Raw genomic sequence first — 13,437 nt, forward strand, 5'->3', positions numbered from 1 at the left:
CTCGTGGAGAGGTGAGAGCCAAGCGTTCTACAGATTGTATTCTAGTGGAGAGGTGAGAGCCAGGCGTTCTACAGATTGTATTCTAGTGGAGTGGTGAGAGCCAAGTGTTCTACAGATTGTATTCTCATGGAGAGGTGAGAGCCAAGCGTTCTACAGATTGTATTCTCGTGGAGAGGTGAGAGCCAAGCGTTCTACAGATTGTATTCTCGTGGAGAGGTGAGAGCCAAGCGTTCTACAGATTGTATTCTCGTGGAGAGGTGGAGAGGTAGAAATTTTTGCCAGTGTATTGAAAATTAAATACAGAAATATTGAATTTACATAAGTATACACGCTCCTTTGCTATAACACTAAATTGAGCTCAGGTGCATCCAATTTCCTTTGATCATCCTTGAGATGTCACTACAACTTGATTGGAGTTCACCTGTGGCCAATTAAATAGTTTGGACATGATTTAGAAAGAAACCTGAAACACACCTGTCTATATAAGGTCCCACAATTGACAGTGCATATCAGAGCAGAAACTATACCATGAAGTCCAAGGAACTGGCTGTAGATCTCTGAGATAGAATTGTGATGAGGAATATATCTGGGGAAGAGTATAAAACAATTTCTAGAGTGTTGAATGTTTCTAAGAGCATAGTGGTCTCCATAATTAGGAAATTGAAAAAATATGGAACTACCTTGACTGGCCGTCCGACCAAACTGAGCAACCGGGCAAGAAAGACATTGGTCAGGGAGGTGACCAAAAACCCAATGACCATTCTGACAGAGTTCTTTAGCTGAGATGGGAGAACCTGCCAGAAGGACAACAGTACAACAGTCTCTACAGCACTTCACCAATCTGTGCTTTTTGGGAGACTAGCCAGACGGAAGCCACTCATGAGAAAAAGGCACATGACAGCATGCCTGGAGTTTGCAGAAAGACTGAGATAATAAGGCAAAAGATTGTGGTCAGATGAAACAAAAATGAAACTCTTTGGCCTAATGCAAAGCACTATGTCTAGAGAAAACCAGACACAGCTCATTACCCTTCTAACACCATCCCTACTGTGAAGCATGGTGGTGGCAGCATCATGTTATGGGGATGCTTTTCAGTGGCAGGGCCTGGGAGACTGGTAAGGATAGAGGGAACAATGAATGGAGCCAAATTCAGGCAAATCCTTGATGAGAACCTGCTTTTAACCACCTTAGACTGTGGCAAAGATTTACGTTCCAACAGGACAATGACCCCAATCACACAGCCAAAGCAATGCTGGAACGGCTTCAGAACAAGGATGTGAAAGTCCTTGAGTGGCCCAGACTTGAATCCCATTGAAAATCTGTGGAAAGACTTGAAGATTGCTGTTCAGTGCCACCCCCCATCTAGTTTAAGAGCTTGTGAAAATCTGCAGGAAGAATGGGAGAAAATCTCCAAATCCAGATGTGCAAAGCTGGTACAGACATACCCAAGACAACTCAAATCTGGAATTGCCGCCAAAGGTGCTTCTGCATTAAAAAGTATTGACTCAGGGGTGTGAATACTTATGTAAATGCAATATTTCTGTATTTCATTATTAATAAATGTATCAATACATTTGCTAAAATTTCTAAAAACATGTTTTCACTTTGTCAATATGGGGTATTGTGTGGAGATGGGTGAGGAAAAAAAATAACAATTTCATCCATTTTGAATTCGGGCTGTAACACAAAATGTCAAATAAGTCAAGGGATGTGAGAACTTTCTGAAGGCAGTGTATACTTGACTCAAGAAATTCACTGGCCTTGAGTTCTAGGCCCATTTGAGTTCCAATATAACATTGATCCTCGCTGCACTGTGCTGGAGAGGCACTCTGACATATGAGTCCTCTTTCCGCTGGATGTCACTCGGGGGGCGGTCCACAAGCTCGAGAAAACCCCAATCAAACTGTGCGTATCAGTCACTCCAGCGACCGCTGCCGACGGACTAGTACCAAATACCCTGCACACACATCCACGAGTTCCACAGCACATAGTAACCCACTCACTGCAGTGACCATTTCAGCATCCGATGCCTTTACCTCTACGGGCAAGGAGAATAAGTGTTTGCGTTTGCTGAGGAAATTGGGGCGTTTTCTCAAGATGCTGGAGAACGGCGGCAAGGTGCTGAAAGAGGGGCTTCTGGAGAAGCGAAGCGACGGTTTGCTGCAGCTGTGGAAGAAGAAGCACTGCGTCCTCACGGAGGACGGGCTTCTGCTTCACCCGCCGAAGCAGCACGACCATCCGCACCATTACAACCACCACGGCGGCGGAGACACTGGCAAAGTCAAGGAGCTGCACTTCTCCAACATGAAAACTGTGGACTGCGTCGAGAGGAAAGGGAAATACATCTACTTCACGGTGGTCATGTCGGAGGGCAAGGAGATCGATTTCAGGTGTCCACAGGACGAGGGCTGGAACGCCGAGATAACTTTGCAGATGGTGCAATACAAAAATAGGCAGGCCATCCTGGCGGTGAAGTCGACCAGACAGAAACAGCAGCTCCTCGTTGTTCAGCTCCCGGGACAGAAAATGATTCGGAGCTCGCCAAACGTTGCGTGACCTGCGCCTGGACATTCGACATGCGGTAAGACATCAGAGAGAGGTCTTAGCAGGCTTGATTACAAATTACTACTTAGCCCCTTAGAAGTGGAAATCCTCTGCGGGGAAATTGCTTGGATATACGTTCCCCGGCAACGTTTGATATTTGACCCAAGGCTCAGGATATGAGGCTCACCTACCCGATAAACATGGGTTTACGCGCGGCGATGTCGGCAGGGGAAGCTTTGATGCTGTTAAATCAGCATGCATTGTTCCAGATGCTTGTAGCCTCCTCAAATTACAGTCTCCCACATAAAAATACACCACATTGGCCATTCCAACAAGGAGAGTCTGCAATGTTATAGGTCTTAACTTTTTGCCTAATTACGTTTTAATGTTTTATTATTCACTATTATTATGCTATTATTCATTATTATTGGTAGGCATATTATGGTCCAGTTACCATCGGCACTTAATTGTTCGTAAAAATAAGTAATATTTAATGAAATGGTTTAATATTATATTCATTTTAGAGTAAGGGTTCAAACACTGCCAGTGCTGTCACTGTCTTTTAAACATTCTTTGGAGCCATTGGGCTGCGTTTACACAGGCAGACCAATTCTCATCTTTTTCCATTAATTGGGCAAAAGATCAGAATAGGGCTGCGTGTTTAAACGCAGCTCAAGAAAGCCACGCTATTTATGTTCAGGTGTAGTCTACGGAGATTCCTCTCCTCGTGTCACGCACTGCCACCTCTGAGATGGTCTAATTTATTGTATCCGCAGGTCAATTGGACATTCAGAGGAGGCATCGATGGACTCCGGCTGGATCTCCCGGCCTCACAAAAGGAGCATCACACCCTGCGGAAAGCATCTCTTAATTTAACTGTTGTTCGGTCCTGACAACAGCAGCAGTCTTTTCCAAGTCCTATTTTTCATTAGCGACTCTGTATTTGAGAGAGATGGACACTGATGGACAAAGCTCTGCTAAAGCACGAGTGAAAACAGCTGTATTCTAACGGGCGATTCTCTGCCATCCCTTATTTATTAGATTGTGTATATATGTTTTATCTTTACAGTGTCATTGACTAATGTACAACGTGGTTGTTGCTGGAGTTGAAACTGAAAGCTATGCTCGGAGATTCCGTAGGACAGTATAATGTTTAGAAATGGTTGGAAATAAGCCTCAGTATCGTTGTGATCCTAGTCGGATGGTTGATTGTGTTACACCTTTAAGGATGTACTATAGTCCTTTCACTTCTATTATGTCTTAAGTTGTGAGTAGCACGTCCTATTGTACAAACATGCCGTGATACACATCCTCATTCTTTTATTGAACCAAAGACTTATAGCTATAGTTACATTTTCCTGCCAAGTGTAGTTGACTAAAAATAACAGGATGTTTCAATGATGAAGGAACAGTTGACAAATCTTTTATTTGTTTGATTTCTCCATAAATCGGACTTTTTGTGATTATCCTCGTGCCAGATATGGCGCCCATGTTACATTTGCATTACAACTATGGAACACGGTTTGACTTTAGGAAGCAACGTGTCAACGCTGCATATTCTTTTGGGAGTCTTAAATCTGTACAGATTAGAAACTGCAATCCTGTTCAGTGGCAACTGATAGAAAGAAAGGTATCCTAGTGAGCAAAACTGGTTGAAAATACATCATTTCAATGGCAAAAATGGCCGAAAGGACTTATTTTCAGCCAGTTTTGCCAAGAGCAAGTCATTAGGCTAAAAATTCATCACCATCTTTCCTGAGGAAGCTATGCTGAGACTGTTGAGTTGCCCCTCACACCACCCCCAGGTGTGTCAGCGTTGTCCTCACCTTAACCCACGTCTCCTTTTTTACAAACTTACTGTTATTCAGTTGGGTTCTTATTTTGATGTGAGAGCTATTTTCATACTTCTGAAATATACATTCCATTTCAAATGAACAGCATCTCGTGTGATTTCCTGCTATGTAGCGCATAGAAACAGCTTGCAGGGAGAACATGTGCCATTTAAATCCCCAGCAGATGTGTGTTCAATAGCTGTGTGTAGTGTTGCCTGTCTCAACCCTTCCATGCTAACAGCCTGTGAACTTCTCACCCCTATTTCCTGGGCTAAATGTAGAAGCTGTTTCTGTTCTGAGAATAATATTTCACCGTCAGCCTTCAGACTGAGACAAACTGCCATCCGTGGCGCGACAACACACGTGTCTCCCTGCCTCTCTCCATTAAGCTAACGCATTTATACTACAGGGGTGAAAAATGTGGATGACAGCGCCATTTCTACTCATCCGCATGGCATATTGGCGCGGGGGGGGGGGGGGCTGCTAAAAGGGAGACGACTCTATAACCGCACCACTCGGCACTTGTGCATGCCCTTTGGACTGCTCAAAGTCACGTCAAGCCATGAAGGAGGTGCTAGTCTGGGACACTGTGTAAGACATCCACCATCCACCCTGGAGGCCTCCAGTTGTGACAGGTGTCCTCTGATGGTGTGCTGACACCACCTGAGCACTGTGGCTGCTGGCTGGGCCAGGTGCTGGAGTTCACCGATTATAAAGCCATGTTGACAGACAAGAGAGTGTCGACGGGCCGCTCTGGGTCTCTCACTGCACTTGGTTGGGATTCCACAGTGCCCCTCTCCACCACCCTCCTCCCTACTAGGGCAGCTTGGGGTAAAATTAAAAAGTCTGGGTAGCAACAAACAGTTGGCTGACTCCAAGCTCCGCTTGCCTACTTGGCTCATCTACCTCCGGCTCAGAGGTGAAGTTTAATCTAGGTACAGATATAGGATCAGTTTCGCCTCCCCAATCCTAACCGCAAGCATTGGTGGGAAAAATGCCAAACTGACCCAAGATCAGTGTTAAGGGGCAACTTCACCTTACACTGCTCTTCTGCCCACCCAGCCCTTCACCACACCCACCCCACCCCAAGCCCTTCGCCCTTTCCAACCAGCCCTTCTCCCCTCTCACCCAGCTCCAGCCCCTCCCCCCAGCCCTTCCACCCAGCCCTTCTCCCGTCTCACCCAGCTCTAGCCCCTCCACCCAGCCCTTCCACCCAGCCCTTCTCCCGTCTCACCCAGCTCCAGCCCCTCCCCCCAGCCCCTCCACCCAGCCCTTCTCCCCTCTCACCCAGCTCCAGCCCCTCCACCCAGCCCTTCTCCCCTCTCACCCAGCTCCAGCCCTTCCACCCAGCCCTTCTCCCCTCTCACCCAGCTCCAGCCCCTCCCCCCAGCCCTTCCACCCAGCCCTTCTCCCGTCTCACCCAGCTCTAGCCCCTCCACCCAGCCCTTCCACCCAGCCTTTCTCCCGTCTCACCCAGCTCCAGCCCCTCCCCCCAGCCCCTCCACCCAGCCCTTCCACCCAGCCCTTCTCCCGTCTCACCCAGCTCCAGCCCTTCCACCCAGCCCTTCTCCCGTCTCACCCAGCTCCAGCCCTTCCACCCAGCCCTTCTCCCCTCTCACCCAGCTCCAGCCCCTCCACCCAGCCCTTCTCCCCTCTCACCCAGCTCCAGCCCCTCCACCCAGCCCTTCCACCCAGCCCTTCTCCCCTCTCACCCAGCTTCAGCCCCTCCCCCAGCCCTTCTGCCCTCTCACCCAGCTCCAGCCCCTCCACCCAGCCCTTCTCCCCTCTCACCCAGCTCCAGCCCCTCCACCCAGCCCTTCCACCCAGCCCTTCTCCCCTCTCACCCAGCTTCAGCCCCTCCCCCAGCCCTTCTGCCCTCTCACCCAGCTCCAGCCCCTCCACCCAGCCCTTCTCCCCTCTCACCCAGCTCCAGCCCCTCCACCCAGCCCTTCCACCCAGCCCTTCTCCCCTCTCACCCAGCTTCAGCCCCTCCCCCAGCCCTTCTGCCCTCTCCCACTCTACTTCCTCACTTTAATTGGTTTGTTAGGTCTGGAATGTCATTCACATGACTCCCAACGAAGATTGGCGCCTAGACAAGTCTTGATTGTCATATGAGCTGCAGTGGTGTTTTCAGTACACTCAGTACTTAGTTCTTAGTAAGAATAATGTAGATTATTGTCAACACTGTTTTTTTAAAGAGCTCTCCTCATTTTTGCACTGATTAAACACATATTGTCTCATTTTATATTTACTTATTGGCAGTGTAAATCTAGCCTTATCAAGATTCCTTAAAAACCCAATGTGGATCTAAAAAATACAATGTAGAATTTCTGTCCTGTGAATTTCCTTGTGCTCATTGTGGCAATACACCTGCTCATCAGTCTAGTGAATGGAGCCCAGATTGTTCATGACTTTGTTTTCTCCCTGCTCTTTGAAATGCTCTGTGTAGGTGGAAGGAAGGTAGTGAGATACTGTAGATTAGCAACTCTCTTTATCTCTCTCTCTCTCTCTATTTCTCTCTCTATTTCTCTCTCTGTGGCTGGAAAGGCTGAGGGATAGATCACCTTCAGGGGTTTTGTTCCTTATCTTTTCTCTTTGTGTGGATGGTGATACAGGTGTTGAAACAGGAAAGGACTTTGCTAAGCGAATTTCAACCAAACAGGAACTCTCACAGTTATATAATGGAGAGAAGCTAATTATAATTAAATATTAGCAGGAAGTTTAGGATGACATATTCTGGTTGCTGCACTATTATTTATCATTAACATAGCATTATACCATATGTACAGAAATCAATACATGACATTTACTCTAGTAATTTAGCAGACACTCTTATCCAGAGTCACTTACAGTAGTGAGAGAGGTAGTGAGTCTTCAAGCTGTGTATTATTGTACAGATGGGTAATGTGCATTATTGTACAGATGGGTAATGTGCATTGATGTACAGATGGGTAATGTGCATTGTTCTACAGATGGGTAATGTGCATTATTGTACAGATGGGTAATGTGCATTGATGTACAGATGGGTAATGTGCATTGTTCTACAGATGGGTAATGTGCATTGTTCTACAGATGGGTAATGTGCATTATTGTACAGATGGGTAATGTGCATTATCGTATATGTGTCTTGAATTTCTTTACAAATTCCAGGTACCTTAGTGCTATAGAGCTGTAATGATAGAATGTAACTATTGGACAATAAGGTGAGACCCAAGGAGGATATAGGTGAGTTTCACTACAACTACTCCATCCTATATGGAAGGTTGAGCCTGAATGTTAACTAATCATTTTGACTCTGTGTCGTGCAGGTGATGGAAAGTTTCAGCCAATTAATTACAATTAGCCATTGATCAGTGGGCTGCAATGATCATGCTCCCATGAAGATTTCTTCCTTGAGGGAGTTGTTCCTAGCCATTGTGCTTCTGCTTGATTTTGGGTCTAAGCAGAGTTACTGAAAGTACTTTGTGACAGCTGCTGATGTACAAAGGGTCATATATACATTTGATTTATTGACTGGTCCTTCATCTCATATCATGGGTTAACTAACAGGGTGAGTAAAAACTTGTTTAAAAAAAGCCAACGTTCCTCCTCTGCCACCTCATAAAAGGCAGGGTCGTGTTCATTAGTCACCAAACAGAAGAAAATGACTGAAACAGGGAGGGACTACTTGGACTTGTCCAATAAGGAACACTCATTTTCTGTTGCAAAATGTTTTAAAAGATTTTTCTGTCATGTGCCCAGATGAACATGACCCATGATTCCTGAGGAATGTTGGGGTGAACTGAGTTCTTTTGACCCTGTGTCACCCCCCCCCCCCCACCCCCACCCACCTGGCACCTGTTCCCAGACCACCCAGCAGCAGCAACACTGGAGGTCAATCAGCTCAGCTGTTGCTGATTAGGGCAGGAAGCCTGCGATAGGAGCAGGACATAGACTTAGATAGACATCGCATCGTTGTAACCGTCCCTTTTATGGCGTCTAAAACAGGATTTTGGGCACTAAAAAAAGTCCCTCTATCTATCTCTATGGGACAGGAATGTCACCTTGACTGTACACCGCTGCCCTGACAACTCCATGAAACTCCACAGGATAAGAGACAAAGAGCCAAGAGGATACAGTAGAATTACTACGCGTCAGCTTGTCCTTCTCCAATGAAGATGGCTAAGGTTATGTTGCAGGTCATGGGAGATGAGTTCCTCATGTGGTTGATGTGGGGCCGCACATCTCTCTCAATTCCATCCTGTGAGCTCTTTAGAATGTAAGATGCATGGTGATAAACATAGTGATGTACAGAATAATGTATTCCCCCATGTTCTGCACTCAACAGTGCCAGTATCAACAGTGATACAAACCATAGCCAAACAAAACCTCAAATGTTATGCGCAAACATATATACACAACATTACCAAAATATGTGGACATCTGCTTGTCGAACATCGCATTCCAAAATCGTAGGCATTAATATGGAGTTGGTCCCCCCCTTTGTTGGTATAACAGCCTCCACTCTTCTGGGAAGGCTTTCCACTAGATGTTGGAACATTGCTGCGGGGACTTGATTCCATTCAGCCACAAGAGCATTAGTGAGGTCGGGCACTGATGTTGGCCGATTAGGCCTGACTTGCAGTCGGCAGTCCAATTCCTCCTAAAGGTGTTTGATGGGGTTGAGTTCAGGGCTCTGTGCAGGCCAGTCAAGTTCTTCCACACCGATCTCAACAAACCAGTTCTGTATAGACCTCGCTTTGTGCATTGTCATGCTGAAAGAGGAAAGGGCCTTCCCCAAACTGTTGCCACAAAGTTGGAAGCACAGAATCGTCTAGAATGTCATTGTATACTGTAGTGTTAAGATTTCCCTTCACTGGAACTAAGGGGCCCAGCCCGAACAATGAAAAATAGAACCCAGATAATTATTCCTTCTCCCAAAGAACAGTTATTGTGCTGACATTGCTTCCAGAGGCATTTTGGAATTCGGTAGTGAGTGTTGCAACTGAGGACAGACGATTTTTACGCGCTACGCCCTTCAGAACTCGGTGGTCTCGTTTTGTTAACTTGTGTGGCCTACCACTTTGCGGTTGAGCCGTTGTTGCTCCTAGACGTTTCCAATTCACAACAGCACTTACAGTTGACCGGCACAGCTCTAGCAGGGCAGAAATTTGACGCTTGACTTGTTGGAAAGGTGGCATCCTATGACCGTGCCACGTTGAAAGTCACTGACTTTCAAGGCCATTCTACTGCCAATGTTTGTCAATGGAGATTGTATAAACTTGTCAGCAACGGTGTGGCTGAAATAGCCGAACCCACTAATTTGAAGGGGTGTCCACATACTTTTGTATATATATAGTGTAAATGGAGTGTATGTGTGGCGGTTGCATATTCGTGTGCTCTCTCCAGGCTGTTGTGGAGACCAACAGCCACGGTCGCGTAGGAAAACCTGACAATGTTTGATTTTTTTCCTCCTCAAATTTCCATTGTTTTCAGCAAGTAGAAAAGTGGTGATTCAGCAAAGCGGGGACAAATAAGGGTTTATCAGGAGAAGTGCTCACACACACACATGGAGGCAGTTGGCGGATTCTGTCTGCTTCTGATTACAGAGGTAGGGTGGCTCAGTTCACCTGCCAAAGTAAACAGCCTCCTCCTCACTTCCCTTACAAGGTCAGTGATAGGGCAGCTGCACCTGGGAGTGCGCTTCCAACAAACCTATCTCTGATCCTGCTTGCGTCCCAAATGCCACCCTATTCCCTATAAAGTGTGCTGCTTTTGACCGGGGCCCATATGACTCTAGTCAACAGTAGTGCACTGTGTAAGAAATAGGGTGCCATTTGGGACGTAATCATTGTCTTTGAACCAAACACTTCCTCTTTTGCTGTCGTTACACTGTAATTATCTTGTCCTGTCATCCATATATCTGTTAAAAACAAGCAAATGAGAAACGATGCAGTGATGTGTTGAGTGCTTTGGCAACTAACGTTTTAGCTGGGATTTGCATACAAGGAAAAAGAGACTCAAAGGGCTCACAACACAGTGGAATATAGATTGTGTCACATCTGGATTCAAACTGCTGACTGTTCCACATTAAAGGAAAACTCCACCCCAAAAACAATCTTTTGGTATTTGTTTCATTATTCCATTGATGATTTAGTCTCAAAATGTGTTGCTTCTCAGCAATCAAATTTTCAAGATATGTTACATTCAAAATACAGAAATCTTCCCTGTACGATGCATTTTGCATTATATGACGCAAAACGAAGCATCATATGATCATAAATGCATCATACAGGGAGGATTTCTGTATTTTGAATGTAACATATCTTGAAAACCTGATTGCTGACAAGCAACACATTTTGGGACTATGTCAACAATTGAATAATAGTTTTGGGGTGAGATTTTCCTTTAACCTCTAGGGGTCTACGCGGGGGGGGGTTACTATGCTAACATATGGAGTTGTTTTAAGATGGTCATGCTATGGATCATTTAGCTATTTGATTTTTATTTAAAAAAATGTTATATATTATTTTTTTACCCCCAATTTTGTGGTATCCAAATTGGTAGTTAGTCTTGTCTCATCGCTGCAACTCCCGTACGGACTCAAGAGAGGCGAAGGTCGAGAGATGTGTGTCCTCTGAAACACAACCAAGCCGCACTGCTTCTTGACAAAATGCCCACTTAACCCGGAAGCCAGCCGCACCAATGTGTCGGAGGAAACACTGTACACCGTGTCAGCTTGCACTGTGCCAGGTCCGCCATTGGAGTCATTATTGTGTGATGGGACAAGGACATCCCTGCCGGCCAAACGCCACCCCTTGGGTCTCCCGGCTGTGGCCAGCTGCGACAGAGCCTGGACTCAAACCCAGAATCTCTAGTGGCACAGCTAGCACTGCAATGCAGTGCCTTAGACCACTGCGCCACTCGGGAGGCCTAGCTATTTGATTTTGAATTTTATGACCTCTTTAGGTATCAGAAAGAAATATTTTAAAATTATTTAATAAAATATTGAATTTGGCCTTTACTACAATAGCTCACAGAAATGCATTGAATAACACATTCTTAAACAGCAAAAAAGACAGTCCAAAAATAAATCATGAGGAATAAGGTTTTGAAGTGTCTGTCTTATATCTAGGAGATATAAGAAAGCTCTGGAAATATTTTTTGGGGGACACATATTTAACCCCTTATTTTTGTTGCCACAAAACTACCTCCATATTTCCATTAATTTGTATGAGTTACATTCAGATGAGCCCTGTGACACTTGTGGGGGTTGCAGAGCAAAACGGAGAACACCATCATGTTTGAGAGTTTCCCCTTTCCATAGAGTGGTCATATTAGTTTGTAGGCTGTTTGGACGCTACAGACATTTTTGTGAGAAGACCGATTTTCGGGATGTCTTATGGTCTGACAAACACCGCTGTAGCTCGGCCACTTTCCACCGTAGATGCGAAAGGCCGACATAGTAGGATGTGGTGGATTGAGACGCAGCCCATGCAAAAATATCTCTAGCTTAAACTGACAGATTTTGCTGGGGATTTTTTATTATGTTGCTTAGCTTGACGCATGGGTTCGTCAATAGACTCTAAAGATAATTAAAACATAAAGGAAATCCATTTCAGCATCCCAAATGGCACCCTATTCCCTATATAGTGCACTGCTTTTGACCAGAGCCCTATGGGCCCTGTTCAAAAGTAGTGCACTACATAGGGAATAGGGTGCCATTTGGGACAAACCCCATAACTCGGCACGGCTGACATTTGAAAACTTGAAAATTATAAATAGTTGTTCCATCCTAAAGCCGGGAGAGTCACACTGTAATTAAAGACACTAAACTTACCCAGGTTGTATCACAAATGAAAAAATACAGGAATTTAGCATTATTATTTGACCAGGGCCTATAGGCCCTGGTCAAAAGTAGTGCACTACATAGGGAATTGGGTGCAATTTTGGATGCATACCCAACCAATTAAATTATCCTTGACATTTAAGTCTTCGGAGGGCTTTAATAAACCGCTTGAAAACCTGCGGTGGCGGCAGAGTAATCCAGCGCACCTGTGAATTCATGTGGTAAAATCACATCTATCAATCACACCCACTGACCGAGTAATGACTTTGTCTTCTCAATGGCGTGTATATGGAAATTTGTTCACTTTGCGGAAAACATTTGTGTCTGTGGTGGAAGCAGGAACTGCACGAATTAGATTGTTTATTCACGACTGCCTTTCAAAAAACATCTCATGTTTTTTGCACCTCAATGCTTCATTGTTCCATCTTTTGGTATGATGGAAACACATCATCAACATCATAGACAGACAGAGGGTTCCCTATGGTTGATTCTATTAACATTCCCCAAATTCCCAGGTTTTCCAGAAATCCCGGTTGGAATATTCCCGTAATCAGGAGGAAATCTAGAATCCTCCAATGGGGTTTTTCCCGAAAACCTGGGAAATGTTGGAATGTTACAGGAATTTAGCATTATTCCTGTCCTACCAACATAGGATAGTAGTAAACAGAGCCTCTCAATACATTCCACTTTCTTTTTTTCTCTCCAAATTCAGCACATTTGATTCAACTAGGAAACTAATCCAGAAATCCTTGTTGAGTTGAATCAGATGGGCCAGAAATGGAAAATAACAGAGATTTGTATCTGCAATGTGCCCAGAGTGTCACATCTGCTCCCCCTCTCCGATGCTCGAGGTCACCAGTTCACTCATCATTACGCACACCTGCCACCACCGTTACGCGCACCTGCGCTTAATTATGGGACTCACCTGGACTCCATCATGTCATTTACCTCCCCTATATCTGTCACTTCCTCAGTTTTATTCCCGAGTCAGTATTGATGTTGTGTTTCTCCTGTCCAGATGCTGTTCTTGTTTTGTTTCATGTCTATTTATTATTAAATCCACACCCTGTACTTGCTTCTTGTTTCCCAGCGTCTGTCGTTACAGAACCGTTACACAGAGAGATCCTATAAGTCATAGTGTTCTATATCTAATTCTATGTGCGGGTCCCTGAGGAACAGATTGTTTAACACTGGGCTAGTAAGCCTGACGTCAGTCTGAGTTCTGTCTCCTAT

At 45.2% G+C, this 13,437-nt stretch overlaps 1 protein-coding gene across 1 annotated transcript; it reads left to right on the forward strand.

The window, feature by feature from the left end:
* Window positions 1-1,903: 1,903 nt before the first annotated feature.
* On the forward strand, window positions 1,904-4,479 carry LOC115180359 (pleckstrin homology-like domain family A member 1). The gene is made up of 2 exons (XM_029742405.1): window positions 1,904-2,581; window positions 3,321-4,479. Exon 1 carries the CDS (start codon window positions 2,098-2,100, stop codon window positions 2,554-2,556), a length of 459 nt encoding a protein of 152 aa, XP_029598265.1. The 5' UTR covers window positions 1,904-2,097; the 3' UTR covers window positions 2,557-2,581; window positions 3,321-4,479.
* Window positions 4,480-13,437: the final 8,958 nt, after the last annotated feature.

This window comes from Salmo trutta, chromosome 40 (genome assembly GCF_901001165.1).
Source record: "Salmo trutta chromosome 40, fSalTru1.1, whole genome shotgun sequence".
Lineage (NCBI taxonomy): Eukaryota > Metazoa > Chordata > Actinopteri > Salmoniformes > Salmonidae > Salmo > Salmo trutta.